The sequence below is a fragment of the Amphiura filiformis genome, chromosome 6, assembly GCF_039555335.1.
Source record: "Amphiura filiformis chromosome 6, Afil_fr2py, whole genome shotgun sequence".
Lineage (NCBI taxonomy): Eukaryota > Metazoa > Echinodermata > Ophiuroidea > Amphilepidida > Amphiuridae > Amphiura > Amphiura filiformis.
Window position 1 is genome coordinate 52520133 of NC_092633.1, and position 17298 is coordinate 52537430.

A 17298-nucleotide genomic window follows, 5' to 3' on the forward strand; every position below is an offset into this window, starting at 1 on the left:
CTATGAAGCATGTTTACGTCTCGGTACAATTTTATGCATCGGACTATGCACAAGGATTTCATAGCAGCCATCTCTAACGCAAATCAAAGATTTGCATTAGAGTACATGCTCGAACAAGTCATCTGTGATTGCTAAACTTATTCTATGCATCAGCTTTTGTCCAAAGAAATATTTAAAAAGATGATTTTTGAGCAATTTTTATGAGCAGCGAAAAGTCCATTCCAAGACTATGTACATGTGAATATATGGTGATGAATGTACGCTAAATCGTGGCGACACATACACATAGCTCCTTGGAACTCACGGTCGGAGACGTGAGTTCGAATTATTGGAACTATTACAGCAGAAAATTAAATAATTGAAATAAATACAAATTACAGAGCTAGAATCTCATTTTATTCTAATTCTTAGAGCTCCATTTTTATTCTTGTGGGATAGATTTTTTAAGGTATTTTTCTCATTTTTAGACTTTAATCACTAAGTCTTAACTTAAGATTGAAAAAAAAAAATTATTATTAATTAAATTATACATACCTGAGCTGTAATTCTTTTCTTGCATCCTGCTCTAAGGCATTGAAATCTACTGAGAGCAATGCCACAATAGAATTGACTACTTCCAGTCCCGACAACACACGCAACACCTGTTTGCGGCCATCTACCCATGCTGAACTGACATCCAATGGTGCACACAAGGACATACGAACCAAACACGGCAATAGAGCTCTCAATTGACTCTCTTCCATCGACGCTATTCGGTCAATATCAACATTCTGGATAGCACTAAATGCCTCCGATGGTACTTCAAAACGTGGATTCATTGCTTAAATAATTGTTTTCTGCGTTTTGTGGCTAATTACGGAGGAATAGCGTCAGAAACACGGAGCCTAAAAATGTACATCTTTCACTCCTGTAAGTTTCCATATTATTTAATTCCTTTGGCTGAAGGAGCACCGATAAAAAATCAACAATGGCGAATGCAGTCACAGTGAAAACAGAATCTCAGAATTTAATAGGTTTGTTGCTTTTACATTGTAATATAGTTTATATTATGGTGTGTATTGGTTGTATATTTATGGGCTCTAAAAGATTCAAAATTTTTAACGCTAATGTAAACCATTTCTAGTGCAATTTTTAATAAACTAAATAAGCTTTCTTGCAAGTTGCATGCATGGTTGCTGAATTTTGAACCAAGCAATAAGTGAATAACATGAATTTTTGATTAAGTAGAAGTCAGAAGAATAAGAAGTGAACTGATTTTCATTAGACATAACAGTGCTGTGATCTTGATATTCAATCATGGTGCTGTACAAAAAAAAACGTTATTGTCATGATTTGTCAGTCCACCTAGCCTCCTAGGGCTCCGGGTATTCCCATTGTCATGATTGTGACCTGTACACCATCCGCGATAATAAAAACGCATAAAAAGGGTAGTTTTTCGTTGGGTAGGTACAATACGCGCGTATCGTGTTTAAAGGGTGTCAAAAACATGAAAAATTGGAGGAAAAGGGTAGCAAAATTGCTTGAAAAATTTGATGCAAGGAAAAAAAATCCCTGTTTAGGGTGTGAAGAAAACAGGCGTGTGTTACCTGTTTATTAGGGTATCATTTTAGCCAAGGTTAAATCCTTGTTTAGGGTGCTTTTCAAAAGTTGATTATCGTGGATGGTGTACAGGTCACAATGGGAGTGCCGAGACTAGAACCGGTGATCCTGTGTATAAAAGTCTTGATAGTGTAGAGACCAAAAGAGGGCTAGATTTGATTGAGAAATCTACATACAATAAATGTACAGGCCTAGTGCCGTACTATTACGCTGCCTTTCGTATTTGCCGAGGAGGACAATTTCAACCTCCTCGTTTGTTTACAAACAGAGAGGTAGACAAAGGGCCTGTCAAAACTGTTCCGCTTGTCCAAATACTCAAGTACCGTATCAAAAGGATGGTCCACAATTAATAGAGTAATTCACGCAACATGAATAGGGGATTAAAAAACTGTGAAGTAGGTAGGACCATGTGTTTCTTTTGTCCAATTTGGCATCAAGATTTCGAATGGAAACAGTTCAGACCCAGAACACGATCATGTAAGAAATTAATATTTTGTTCTGGGTCTAGTTATTCGGACTAGTACAGGCCCATAGCCAGGATATTTTGTAAGGGTACAGAAGGCAGGCTTTTTGAGCGTGAAGCATGTGATATAAAATTGGATCGGTTGAGCCCATATTTATTGGTCGAGCTATGAGTTTTAAAATATTGGACGAGACGTACATGTAGTCGAGTCCAATATTTTACAACTCATAGCGAGACCAATAAATATTGGGCGTAAAAAGCATCAATTTTATCATTATTATGTTTTGGATCCAATATTTTCACACACTTGGATTCATCAAAACATAATAATGAGCATCAGTGGGCGGGGTGCTAATCGATAATAATCCCACCTTAGCATCTAGCCCCTGCCCTAGAAGGGGTCCAGGGGGAAATCTTCGAGACCTCTAGCTTCAAATTTGCACCCATAGTTACGCATTTGATGCTAGAGTTTTTGGGTCGGTCAGCACAGCAAACTTGAATACAAATTGACAAACAGAAGTGTCATTTAATCGAGCATAATCACTCTCATTTTGGTCATATCTTCATACAATGGTTTTCAACTGGAATTACCAGTTTTCAAAACATCTTGTTTATTTGTGTTCATGTATGCATACAGATCCTGTACCTGCTGATCCAGAGAGAAACCGGTTCCAAGTTGAGTTGGAATTTGTTCAGTGTCTTGCCAACCCACATTATCTGAACTGTAAGTGTATCTCATTTTATTATTTGCTTGAGCCATCACCTTTGGCCTGTTATCAGTGGCGTAACTAGGGTTGGTAGGGCCGGGGCAAGAAAAAAATTGGTGCCCCCCATTCTTGAAATAATTGTGCCCCCCCCAATTCTTGAAATAATATTTTTAGCTCTCCTTAGTTGACCATTCTCTCCTTAAAAAAAATTATATTGTAAATGCTCTAAACAGCTCTCCTTGGAGGCTCCAGAAGAGCTATTTAATGCTCTCCTTTTTTTCCAGGTATTTAGAAATTGGAGCCATTTTGTCCCAGTATTTCAAGCCTAGGGGCACCTTCCTTCCACTCTAACACCCCCTGGCCCATATGCCTCTGTCGCTTATTTATATTTAAAAGTATTTGATACAGTATCACTAAATTACGGTACTAAAGTTGGTAATACATGTATTCTTATCTATGAAGTGTTTTATATTGCATATACCGTAACCACCCGGGTATAAGCCCACCTTCGGGTATAAGCCCACCCCCTATTTTTCAAAACATTCTGGGAACAAGGATGCACTCAGGCATAAGCCCAGTACTAAATATTGGCCAAGTTCTTAAATCAAATCAATGCTTTGCTCTCATATTTAAGAATAAATATAAAAAAATATCAGTTGATAATTAACATTCCACACTTATAATTTTAAGAAATTGACATAGATGATAGAAATTACTGGTACATTGGGCATATACAAATGGGGGATGATTAATATTGTTCTTATTTTTTAATTCAAGCACTAGCTCTTCCCGGTTATAAGCCCACCCCCATTTTTGAAGTGAAATCTGCCATCTAGGGGGGTGGGCTTATACCCGAGTGGTTACGGTACTTTTAACAGAACTGGACACTTAAAAATATTTGTTTTGGTTTTGTTTTTTATTTTAGTTTTAGCACAGAGAGGTTACTTCAAAGATTCCAAGTTCATCAATTACTTGCAATATTTGCAGTATTGGAAGCAACCGTTGTATGCAAAGTTTCTCAAGTAAGTTTGTCAACCATTCTTGACCCCAATGGGCACTACTGCTTCTCACAAAGTCCCCCTGTGATTGGTTAATTATATTAGATTAGTTGGTTAATTAACTGAGTAACCAATCAAATTAGAGCTTTTAAATCTGTTGGTAATTTTCAGCTAATCCCTTTTAGCCCTACTCACTATTCTTATAATATCTCTGATTGGCTCAATACATGATAAAGTCCTCTTTGTAACCAATCAAAATAGTTCTTAGAGGCTGATAATTGTCATGTAACTGCTAACTATTCTTACCATATCTCTGATTGGCTCAATACATGATAAAGTCCTCTTTGTAACCAATCAAAATAGTTCTTAGAGGCTGGTAATACTAATACAGCCAGTAGTACTGCTCATGGGTTTAAAACCTTGAACCAGTGGTGGCACCATGAATTCATTTTGGGGGGGGGGGGGTTTAAAGGGGCAGTGAGAGATTTCGCAGGAAAATTGAATGAGAACATTTCACTTTATATTGATAAAAGGGATCCAGAGAAACCTACCGCAGTGGTACTTTCAAGAAAAAAAACAGTAAATAGTAAAATCAACGACATTTTATGAGCGTTTCCTTTAGCGTGCCTAGATCTTGAGTTTTGCACTCGCGTTGCATTTTGGGATTGAGCCAAGGCAATCCGGTAACGATTTGACAGCTGTGGTGACAACTCGCGATACGTAAACAATTGACCGTCGATCGGGCACATGGACATGTGTACAAACTATGTAAACAGCAAATTACGCCGTACTAATTATATTCATTTTCTTTTGAAAAGATAAATGATTTCATGTCAATATATCCCGGCAATATATTGTCCACTATCGTGTTAAATTTCCCATTATAAAATTCAAATAAGAACAGCTTATACATGAAGAACCATGCACGTAAATGTAAAGGAAGTATTCCAGTAAGCTTATGCATACAATTTCCCTCAGTGCATGACGATTACGTGTAATCAGTGGCAGACCCAGGATTTTTTTTGGGCGGGGACTTGGGGAAGTGAATTTCAGGGGGGATCAACCAATTTTGTAGCAAAAGTTGCAGCAAAATTGGAAATGTGTGATTTTCTTTTTGGGGGAGTCAAGTTGCCTAAAAAATGGGGGGGCAAGAGAAATACCCCTTGCCCCCAGTCCCAAATTTACAAAAAGTCAGCATCAATAAAATTTCGACCCCTTATTTCGACAACAATTTTATGACCCAAACACCCCTCCCACCACCACAGTCCACCACCAATACACCTTAACCCCGGCAGGCTAAAATTGTATTGAAATCTGTCTTTTTGGAGAACATAAATACACTATCTGTGGACATCTTGTGACTTACTACATTTTGGTCATCAAAAATTTTATGACCCCTTATTTTTCTTTGTCCGGAAATTTATGACCCCCCCCCCCCGTATATTTGGGACCCCCTTCCGAAGAAAGTGACAGCTCCCTAATGCGGGGTTATACAATATCAGAAAACCCTGGAGAAAATCCAATCAGGATCATAGTAACACATTGACCCTTTATGCAAACCACAGATACTGTATTCAAACCCACATCCTAACCCTAACCAATAAACACAATCAAAAGCCAGAAGTGTAAACTAAGTCAGAATTTTGTTTCAACTTATACAAATTGCATTTGCGGGTTAAACAATTTCACAAAGCACAAACACCTAGAAACACAAGTGCATACCCACACACATAAGTATCCATAAATCACTTGCAAGTATAATTTTCTAAAATTCTGACATGCTTTTTACACTTCTGACTTTTGCTTTTTACATTTACGCTTCAATCAAGTGACTTGAAATGACTTGACTTGCCCTGAATTTTTGGTGACTTGTTATAACTGGGGTCTGGGGTGGACTCAACATTCATACTGGTATTCAGTGCTTGGGTAAGCTTTTTTAACTCAACAATGTCATCAGGGTGCTGCCAGTTCTTAGGAGGGGTCCCAAATAAGTGGAGGATCATGATAGGTTTGGCATAGGCTACTAACGGGGTCAAATTGTTTTCCACTAAATGTGTGAAACATGGAGGGTTTTTTTACAATTGAAATTGAAAAATGAAAAAGATTGTAAATGAGGTATCATCATGGCCCTCCAACCTATCCAATGCTTAAAAACCTTGTTTACTTTCAAATTTCAGGGACAGGGTTCTGTCCTTCTAACTGACAGTGCCCATATAACTTTATATTTGCTGATATGGATAAGGGGTGTGGTCATAAATATTATCAACTTCACTTCAGATACATGTAGGTGACAAAAAACAATGCAATCTGGTCACTGATAGCCCCCCCCCCCCATTCCTTTCCAAAGAAAATAGCCCCACAGGCCCTTCACTGCATGCACACTATAATATCCCCATATTATATAGCCAGTCAGTCAATGCGTACAACTACATGTAAGACACAGGGCATGTGTATGCCAAAAATAATTTCTCTCTTGGACCACTCACAGAGTGAATGGGCCATGTACTGTATGAACACTATGTGTTGATGATCCAGGATCAAACCACTGGTACAGCTACAAACATATAAGAACATGGAAAGTGGACACAGTATTGAAGAAATTGAAGTCTTTTATGGAAATAAATTGAATTACTCTTTTATTTTATTCTGCTCCTTTTCTTTTAATACATTGTAAATTACAATAATTATACAAAAACACCTCACTTTTCCCAGAACATGGGTATAGTATTATAGTATAGTATAGTATAGTATAGTATAGTATAGTATAGTAAAGTCCCATGTTTGAGTAAAATTCCACCCCTAGTTTTTTGACAAATTCCACAAATTGTCCAAAAAATTGGATTTTATTTTTTGGATTTGGAGTGTCCCTGGACCAAAGAGCTAAATGCTAGGATCAGCCATGGTTGACTTTTCAAAAAATTAAAAAAGTTACATTTTGTGTTTTCAATATGCAAAGTTATAATTGGCACTTCAAAATGCATTGGATTTGTTTTCCATTTTGAAATATGTCAATAGAATAATGACATGAATAGGCCTACAAATAATAACTTATGTTAAACTTTTCATAATTTAAAACTTAATGCTTATGAACACTGCTCACGGGTTCCGCCCAAGATTACATTACCGGGCAGGAAATTCCCTGCCCAGGTACCGAAATTTCAACAAAAATTATTTTTCCAGTATTGGAGTGTGTCCCTGGACCTAGAGCTAAATGCTGGGATCATTCATGGTTGTTGTGTTTTTTTTATGCAAAGTGATATTTGTGTTCATGTTATACCGGTACTTGATTTCAATATATACAAATTCAATGCATTTTGAAATCATTAAGGGGGTACTACACCCCTGTGGTAAATTTGTGACTATTTTTGCTTTTTCTCAAAAACTTATAACACACTGGTAAAAAAAGTTATGTACAATATAGGGGCAATGAATCCAGTTCCTACACTGGAATTTCAGTGACACAAGACAAGCGGTTTGTTATTTAGGATAAGAAATGAGGTACCGCTGGGATGTACCTCGTATCCGATCATATAAACTGACCCACTTGTCTTGAGTCAATTAAATTTCAGTGTAGTAATTGGATTCCTTGCCCCAATAATATACATAACTTTTGTAACCAGTGTGTTATTATTTTTTGAAAAAAATGCAAAAATGATCACAAATTTACCACAGGGGTGTAGTACCCCCTTAATAGAGTATGAACAATGGAACATGAATACAAATTATCAATTTGTATATTAAAAACATAAACCTTTTTTTTGTAAGTCAACCATGAATGATCCTAGCATTTATAAAAAATAGCTCTACGTGTAGGTCCAGAGAGAACCGAAAAAGGAATAAAATATTTGTTAAAAAATTTTGGGTACCATATTACCAGCCCGAAAAATGAGTCGGGTACCCGGACACAAATTTATTACCTGAAAATCCATGGCTTAAGGTGGTACTACACCCCTAGATAAATTTGTGACTATTTTTCTAAAAAAATAATAACACACTGACACTGGTAACAAAATTTATGTATATTATAGGGCAAGGAATCCAGTTACTACACTGGAATAATTATTTCAGTGACTCTAGACAAACGGTACGTTATTTATGATAAGAAAAGAGGTACCGCTAGAATGTACCTAATTTCTTAATGTAAATGAACCACTTGTCTTGAATCACTGAAATTTCAATGAAGTAATTGGATTCCTTGCCCCTATGATATACATAACTTTTGTTACCAATGCATAGCTATTTTTTGATACCAATGCATAGCTATTTTTTGAGAAAAATGCAAAATTAGTCACAACATTTATCAGGGGTGTGTAGTACCACCTTAATGAACACCATTTACTACTTGTTGTATGTAGTAGGGGGCCTACATGATCAACTACATAACAATACGATGACATTTCATCAACTTTGAATGCCAGTCAAAGGTCTCATATCAGGTGTCACATCCCCGGGGTCACATCGCAAAAAAGAGCTATCGATCATGCGATGGCATTTCTTCTTGAATTGAGTCCCTGCTGGCATGGCTGGCAGCTACCATCAAGTCATTTCCAGTTTATCGCCATCCCATGCCATGGAAGCTAGAGTTAGACTCGAGTAAATCATTCTTGAATGCTCCGTTGATTTTCCATGATGTTCGCCCCTTTTCATGTTTTTATCATGTGCATTTGCACCCCATTCATGCATTTGCTCCTATTTGCCCAGCATGTGAAGTAATGCTTTGATCACTACTAATTCATGTGCAATAGTTATAGCACTGACTAGTCTAGTATTGATGTACTTCACCAAAATAGGCTCATCAGAATGTTTATCGCGTCCTCACTTACACAGGATCGGCTACATACATACATGGTACTAGTAGTTGATGTTGCAAATAATGAAATTGCAATGCATATTGAACATGCATCCAGTTGCTGAACAGAGAGAAGTAGTGCATGCTGTCGAATTCTGCACTCTTGCGTAGGTACCGGTATATTCGTCTCAGACTGAACACAGTACATACATCGTCATCACACGCAACGGTTGAAATGTAAAGTTTTCCAACTTCAGTTGGTTCCTGAGGATGACTAAACTGAAGCGCAAGCAAACTGACCCTTGAAGCTAAAGAAACGAATAGTTACATATCGTCCTGGGTGTATCGCACCATGTACAACAACACTGTTTCACTCGCTCGCCAACTCATCATCTGCCAACATCAACATCAACAACGTAACGTAAATGTTATGGCTCATTCCCATGATGCAATGCACGCATTACCCTAAAATCAACGGGAATTTTATGTATAGATCTATACTTTTATTAGAAAATCATGAAATTTTACCCGAAAGACGCCGAATTTCGCTTAACTATTTCAGATTAAGATTTGTATATGTATAACCATTACGTATATGTAAAAAACCAGACTTTGAGCTAGTTTGACCGAAATTGAGGGCGTTCTGTGCGCGATATCTCTCAATGCCCCTTTAAGAGGGAGTGTGTTAATATTTAGACGGTTATAATATAAAGCTCAATGGAGTTGGGCCCTTCCACAAATATTGGGTAAAAGAGGAATTGTGTTCATCCATGAAAATTATTGAAATCTGCTATTCACTACAATAATCATTCTTGCCAACATATTACAGGCTTCTACTTGTGCAGTTAATGGATAATTACCTAATTTCTGTAGCTATTTATAACACATCTGCTTACGGAACTGGCACTTGCAGTATATTAGTGGAAGAAGGGCCCATACCATTGCCATGGAAAAATCATATATAATTTCGAATGTATGTAATACTGTATGTTCATGCATTAAATGTCCCCTGAAGATGAAAACATTCTGTCTATAAAACTTTTCCAAATATATTTTTTCTTAATATCTCAAAAACAGTTTTGATGGAGTTGGGCCCTTCTTCCACTCAGGTATTCAATTGTGAAATAATATTAATAACCCAGAGGCAGGGTCTGGTGGGCTGGTGCCAATAATCATACTAGAATTAACTACATATTTACAGAATTGGCCTTATTATTATAAATTTTTGGCTGGTACAGCACCGAGCGGTGGTAGGTGGGTGGGGAGTAGTATAAGGGGAGGCTGACATTACATGCTCTTGACACAAGAGCACCTGTCAGTGACATCATGTTTTTGTCTGTACATTCACATGGTTGTTTTGTTTTCTGTTTCATTTTAGGTACCCTCAATGTCTTCATTTCCTAGAACTGCTTCAATATGAGCATTTCAGAAAGGAGTTAGTCAATTCACAGTGTGCAAAGTTCATTGATGACCAACAGATCTTACACTGGCAACACTACACACGGAAACGTGTCCGCCTACAGCAAACACACACTGACCAATATCAACTCCCACAGGTAATATAGAACTGTATTTTGAATTTTGGTGTCAGGGTTCCTGCGGTCCTTGAAAGTCCTTGAATTTGAAAACACCTTTTCAAGGCCTTGAAAGTCTTGGGAATTTTCACAAGGTCCTTGAAAGTCCTTGAAAATTTTTACCTAAAGTAATAATTTTGACAAAATTTGGGCAGTGGATAGAAGCTGTAATTTTCGTTAATATGCGACGCATGGATAGTCAAGACGAAGATAATCATTGCAAGATTGGAGTTGCCTTTTTGGAACATATAATGATAAACAATTTAACAAATAAGTTGGTCCTTGGTTGTGAAAACATTCATATACAAGCAAAAGTAATTTAAAAATGATCCTTTGGCGTATTGGAAGCCAATGAAGTGATTTCAGAAGTGGCCCCGGTGAATGCTTTTGGTCGACTTCAAATACAAGACGGGCTGCCCAGTTTTGTAGACGTTGTAGGCGAGTAACTTTCAAAAGTCATATCTGCAAACACTTCCTTAATTTCATTAATTTTTTTTTGTTTGTGCAGGGCCAAGTATCTCAGATGCAGCAACCACCGCAACAGTTGCAACAACAACAATCTCAGCAGTCGTTACAGCAACATCAACAGCGATTAGGCAATGAACAGAAACCTTTACAGCAGGTTCAGCAAAATCAGCAACAAAACCAGAAGTGATGTAATGTTAACACTATCTGGGATGTTGCATAATGTGTGTCTCTACAGAGCAGATACACTGTAATACGGTGGTGCCTGTTGCATGCTTGAACTTGCCGGCACACTTTAAATCGGGTGTTCGTGGTAGGCAATCCAGTCCAGTTAAAGCCAGTTAGATGGGAGAGGAAGAGAATGTCCAAATGGACAAAGTGTTTGTCACATGGAAGCAAGACCAAAATTTGAATGCCAAGATGGAAGTGTGAGATGTAATGGCCTATTCCAGTTGCAATCCATACAGCCCCCTATGGAAGACACAACCTTACTCTATCGTACAGGGTGTGTGGTTTTAAATTGGACTGGTTACCTCAATTTGTGATATCACTATGGACCACAATGGCCTCATCCCAAAGGCATGGTTCAATAACCCCAATTGAACAATCATAGTGAAAAATTTGACCTCAAGTTGAAGAGTATGAGTTTTTGTACCCAAATTTTCAAAGGTCATTCAATGAATGTGCAAATGTATTGGGGTTAAAGAACTGTGCCCTGATAGATGAGCATGTTGTGGATCCTAGTGTATGACTCCATTTGAAATGTTCCTCTCTGTGTGGAAGATTAAGGTCATAATTTTATGTTCAATAGAAGTGTATGGATTTCAACTTGAATAGCCCACTGCCAGGATGAAGTGCTTGTACAATAAATTGTTCAAGTGCAAAGTAATGTACTTTAAATATTGAGGTAAACATCTCAATATATACTTGTGTTGAGTGACAGTTTAAATCTCCTTTGCTACTCTAATGCCCCGCCAGTAGTGATTGTACAATGGTATTTGCTACCAGCATCCATCAAGAGTTTCAATCCTGGCTAGCAATAATTAGAATTATTTATTAGCATTTTGCAAAAACAGTACAGGGCTAGTGGAAACTCGTTAATATGAGATCGCCGGGGCCGGCATGTTTAGCTCGTATTAAGCGGAGTTCGTTTTAAAAGTCAGGTGCCAAAAATGTGTCGGAAGGCATAGATTGTGTAAGCCTGCAGAAGTCGGCACAGTGAGACTGTACGAGCGAAACTTCATACTAGATTTGTGACAGCTGCCGAGCAATGTCACAGTTCCAAATTCCCTCGATCGTTATTATAGGCTAAATATTCCTTTTTGATTTTCGGTATGAGGCATTTTTCTCATAACGTTTTCTGATGAAATTTAGATGATTTCTCAAGCTGATTATCTTTAACAAAATAATAAACAATTATACGGCAGTGTCAGGATTTCCCCCACTTTTATCATGTGCGATCCAGGGCGGACTTCGAGTTTGTGATTGGCTAGTCGATATTGACGTCAGCAATATTGACCTTATATGGCAATATAAAAATAGGAAAGGGAATCCTCGTTGTTATGATGGTTGCTAAGGTTTTGACATGAGCTCATTAAGAATAGCCCCACCCCGCTAAGTACTGTATGGGCTTTTGGGGAATTTGACGGCAAGTTTATCTTCATTATTTTACGAATAAAAATTGATTAATTATTTGCTGTAATACTGCTAATTTGCTTCTTTTGAAATCTTCATTTTATTTTTTTAATCTAATCTCGGAAAGACTGTGGCGCGAGTGTACTCGGAGATCCTTTTGCCCTAGCCTGGTTCTCCTTGTACTGATATGTATGTACAAAAGTGCAGTTGCATTCAAAGTCGTGCTTTGAGTTTATGTCACTTTTCGAGCGAATATTTTGTCAACTCCTGACATGATTTACATCAAAAATCCACCTTGAGAAATTAGCTCGTTTTATCCGTTGTAAAAACAATAGAAAACAAAAGCTTCGACTCACAGTAAGTGCTTGTATTATATGGATTTCGTATTATTTACCTCGATTAAACAGTTTCTTTTGTACAGTAAATAATAGGGGAAAATCGGGACCACGTGTGACTGTTCGTAGTAAGCGGTTTCTCGCATTAAGCGATCTCGTATTAACAAGTTTCCACTGTATTAACCTTATCAGATGAGTGTTATTTATTTCAGGATACAGAACACTTGCACTATCAAGTCGAGGGATGAGAAGCAGAAAGCCTGAACTCACACAGGAATCCTTTGTGATGTGAATTGAAGCTTTCTGGCTCTCAACCCTGGAAGTGTTGATGTCCTGTGACACTGAAAAACACCTTGGTGAGCACCATATATACAGAGAAAAAAGAAAGAAAGATAAAATCCAGATTGTCCGTTTCTTATCCTTTAATTTCATTGAATAGTGAATATATCTGCAATCACTTTTCCCATAGAGATATGTGCTAAATTTGTCTTAAGAAAACATCATTTGGCGACTCAATGATGATTGAAATCAGCCCTTGCCTGATCCCTCTGGCTGGGAAAAAATATAGGTTGACCATCATTATTTTTAACGATTGGCCCTCGATATCTACGATGTCCTGGAATTGCCTAATTTGAAAAGAAAAGGCTGCTTAAAATCATTAAAAATTATTCGATCTCTCCCATCTGTTCGTACACTTGCACTGCAGTATTTAACATTACTAATCATGACCAATCCAAATTTTGCCCAAATTATGCAAATTTCTGCTCATTTTAATGCTTACTTTAGCTGTCTATCAGTTTTTCTGAGAATTGAATTTAAGGGTGCACAACCATATATTTCTATTTGGTGGTGTGAAATCTGAACATAGACAAGTAAAATATGTTACTCATTGCAAATGCTTATTATTTATTGTAGAATTCCTGTCACAAATTAAGTGTACTGCTGGCCGTCCAGCACATATTATTTTCCACAAGGTCCTATGCACATGCTTGATGTTGCGTGCATTTACGCGATGGTTTTAAGGGGGTACTACACCCCTGTGGCAAATTTGTGACTATTTTTGCATTTTACTCAAAAAATAATAACACACTGGTAACAAAAGTTATGTATATTATTGGGGCAAGGAATCAAATTACTACACTGAAATTTCAGTGACTCAATACAAGCGGTTCAGTATATATGATACAAAACGAACTACATCCTACCCTTACCTTATTTCTTATCATAAATAACAAACCGCTTGTCTTGGGTCACTGAAATTCAGTGTAGTAATTGATTCCTTGCCCCTATATATACATAACTTTTGTTACCACTGTGTTATTAGTTTTTGAGAAAAATGCAAAAATAGATTAAATTTATCAAGGTGTAGTACCCCTTAAACACAACAAAGGGACCTTGCAACAGATAAAAGTATACAGGTATAAGTTTGTGCAGAATTCGATCATTAAGTAGGTTATCTTCCCTAGCAACAAATGTTGCTAGCAAAGAATTAACCCAACCAGGGGATCATAGACTTCCAGATATGTACCAAACCCAGATATAATTATCTATATTACATGTAAATCTCTCAGATCATGTATATTATTTTGTTATGAGTGAAATTAATAAATTAATAAATTAATGCTCCCACGAAATCAGAGTAAAGTTGCAAGTTAGTGATTTTGAGACCTTCCAATTGTTGAGTTGCTGTTCATTGTTTGAAGGCATCTGTATAGTCAGTGGTATGCCCTTTGTGAATGGGGACATAATATGTTGTACTCTGTATTCAATTATGTACCCATTCGCAAAGGACATACCACTGCCAATACAGGTGTATTCAAGCATACATTAACTCAGCATTTGGAAACTCCCTAACTTATGACTTTTAAGCACATTTCATGGGAGCAGGTCACATACCGGTACATGTATGTGCTTAGACCATCATAAATGGTCCCATTTTCATGTGACTTAGTTTAACTCTATGAGAACTACCTGCCTATTGGTCAAAAAGAAGTTTTCATTATCAAATGGACCAATCAGCAACAATGTTAGAATAATTTCACCACGCAAAAAAAATTGGGGTGAATTATTTGTAAAGCTCCATTCTGATTGGTGATTAAAGTGAAGACATCACGCAATTGACCAATCAGAGGCAATGTTAGATCGGCAGGTAGTACTCAGGGGGTTAAAATAAGTTCAAAGCCTTCAGGCAAGTGGGATGACAGGAGCTGTATTTGTCCAGGTTTAGCCATTTAACCCCATGAGAACTACCTGCTGATTGGCAAAAATGAATATTGTGTCCAATTTTGAACCAATCAAGGAGGATATTAATAATATCATCTGCAAATGCAAGTTTGACCATAAATTGTTTAAAGCCTAGTCATAATTGGCAATTGAAATGAGCATTTCAAGTTACCAACCAATTAGAAATGCTGTTAGATGACCAGTAGTGTCCAAGGGGTTAACTAAAAAAAAGACATTGATCTTATATCAAGAATTAGTCAAGAAAGCCAATAATTGAATAATTCCTTGGGTCTAGCGGGTTCTTGAATTAATATATCAAAACAAAAAGTTTTTGGCCTCCCCCCCCCTAGAAAAATTGTGCACATGGGGCAGAAATGACATCCCTTACATCAATGCCTTGGGATCTCCTTTATTAACCCATAGTTACCATTCCTCTTGTGTCAGCTTTATTTGTCCCGATATTTGAGTGCAAACATTGCTTGGTCATGCTCTCCTCCAACCACTTGAAGTTGGGCAGTCTGCACCCAGTAACCCGCTGCAATAAGTTTGGTGTGAATGCAAATGGACAACACTGCCAGTGCAAGCTTGTAATTTGGTTATTTTTCACAAGTTTTCATCCACAGGCCAAGCCTAACTGTTTACATCATGCAAGAGAGTGCTTGCCTGTCAATCAATATCAAAACAATGCAACACTCACATGGGTGTTGTACTATTTAGAGGCGATCGAGTGCAGATCCGTCGGAACACGCTTTTCAATACGGAATAAATGTTAACCTTATCTTGACATCCAAGCAGCAAAGTTCATTTCCCATTGAAAAAGCGTTATCCGACGGATCTCCAGTCGACCATTCCGTTATGTGTGATCAATTTACTGGATTTGTTTTTTGTTGAACTTAAACTTGCATTGGTTATGGTGATGTGCAAATGAACATATTCAATTGTGTAATACAATTATTCATTGTTCAGATTTAGTTTTCCCAGACCGTATACAAATTCTTCAAGCTATGACTGATGTAGACATGTGAAGCTATATTATAGCGAGACCAATAAATAATTGGGCGTAAAGCATCCAATTTTATCATCATTATGTTTTGGATCCAATATTTTCACATACCGTACTTGGGATTCATCAAAACATAAGGTCACAAAAAACTCATTTGTAGGCAGTTTCATAGGCCATCATTGTGACATTAAGCTTGAGCATGTCATTCTGCCTGCTTACTTACATTATATGTACATATGACTGTAAATAAAGTAACTACTTAACATCTCAGTAAAATATTATGTCCATATTGTATTTTATTTATAAAATGTTCAATCTTTTTTATACAAACATAAAGAACAGTACATCCAACATCCTTACTGTTACATGTACTTCAATCAGCAAATTATCCCATAAAGTTACTTGCTTGACTGTGGAGTAAATATATGTCCATGTTGTATTTTACTTATAAAATACATTATATATACCTCATATATAGATTCCTGTCATCTGATTGGTTGAAAGTGCAGTCATTGAATTAGCTATGCTCTCAAAATGAACTATGGACCGGTCATAGAAATTAACTATGGACCAGTCACGTGCAGTCATTGAATTAGCTATGCCCTCAAAATGAACTATGGACCGGTCGCATGCATCCCGATCAAATTGCGCAATCGCAACATCCACGTACATCCATTCGGTATATAAAACAAATATTGACTGCTTTATTCGGGACATGGTTAAAATTATAGGCCACAGTGATCTCAAAACCATGCTATGACCCTTGAGATCCCCTTGGGCCTAATCTTAACTATGCCCCTCATAGCAGTCAATATTTGTATAATAGAATCCCATCTACAAGAAGTATAATGCCTCTAAATGAGGGGGGTTGACGAAAGAGAGGAAAAGCAGACATTCTCCATAAAACATTTTGAAGTTTGAGCAACTATACAAATAGCTATACAAATATGAATTTTTGTAAGACCAATCTATTATGCAGGGGTGTGAGAGGCCACAGACCAAAAACGAGGAAAATCACTAAAAACAGCGTTAAAATCAGGGTAAAAACGCCAAATATGGGCTGAAAATAAAAGAAAAACGCATACATTTTGGCAACAAAAAAAGAGGAAATCAGCTGAAAAGAGGAACTCTCACATCCCTGATTATGTTTTTGTAGAGGGTGTCTGCCTTCCCTTTTGTCCAAAAAAACCCTCATTTAGAGGCATATATGCCTGCAGATGGAATTCTACTGTATTCAGTCTTTTTATACAAAACTAATTCAACATCCTTATGTACTTCAATCTGCAAATCCATAGAATTACTTGGCAGGCTAGTTACAGTAAAGTTAACATGTGAATAAAATATAACTGAACTTATTAAGGGAACTGGAATGAGCATTTCGACAGCATTTTTTGTGGGACATGAGAGCACATCAGACCTATCGAAGAATACGAAGAAGAATACATCAGACCTATCTGAATACGAAGCATGTCCTTCTTATATGAAATAATTTTCATTTTATATTTTC

At 37.1% G+C, this 17298-nt stretch overlaps 2 protein-coding genes across 2 annotated transcripts in view; one reads left to right on the top strand and one right to left on the bottom strand.

Moving 5' to 3' along the window:
• The window catches only part of LOC140155596 (integrator complex subunit 2-like), a 29156-nt gene extending 28260 nt beyond the window's left edge, over positions 1-896 (bottom strand). Inside the window, exon 1 of the mRNA XM_072178499.1 lies at positions 535-896. Coding sequence (XP_072034600.1) covers positions 535-818 — 284 coding nt within the window. The 5' untranslated portion in view covers positions 819-896. The remainder of the gene's footprint in view (positions 1-534) is intronic.
• LOC140155600 (mediator of RNA polymerase II transcription subunit 31-A-like) lies at positions 882-11981 on the top strand. Its single transcript, XM_072178514.1, has 5 exons — positions 882-1013; positions 2700-2786; positions 3695-3791; positions 9935-10112; positions 10639-11981. The coding sequence occupies exons 1-5, from the start codon at positions 968-970 to the stop codon at positions 10783-10785; spliced, it is 555 nt and encodes a 184-aa protein (XP_072034615.1). The 5' UTR covers positions 882-967; the 3' UTR covers positions 10786-11981.
• Positions 11982-17298: the final 5317 nt, after the last annotated feature.

Excerpts from the sequence above, each read along its gene's own strand:
- LOC140155600 (XM_072178514.1), top strand. The coding sequence starts at position 968 with ATGGCGAATGCAGTCACAGTGAAAACAGAATCTCAGAATTTAATAG. Across the intron at positions 1,014-2,699 it reads AGAATCTCAGAATTTAATAG|ATCCTGTACCTGCTGATCCA; the intron begins GTTTGTTGCTTT and ends GTATGCATACAG. Across the intron at positions 3,792-9,934 it reads TTGTATGCAAAGTTTCTCAA|GTACCCTCAATGTCTTCATT; the intron begins GTAAGTTTGTCA and ends GTTTCATTTTAG.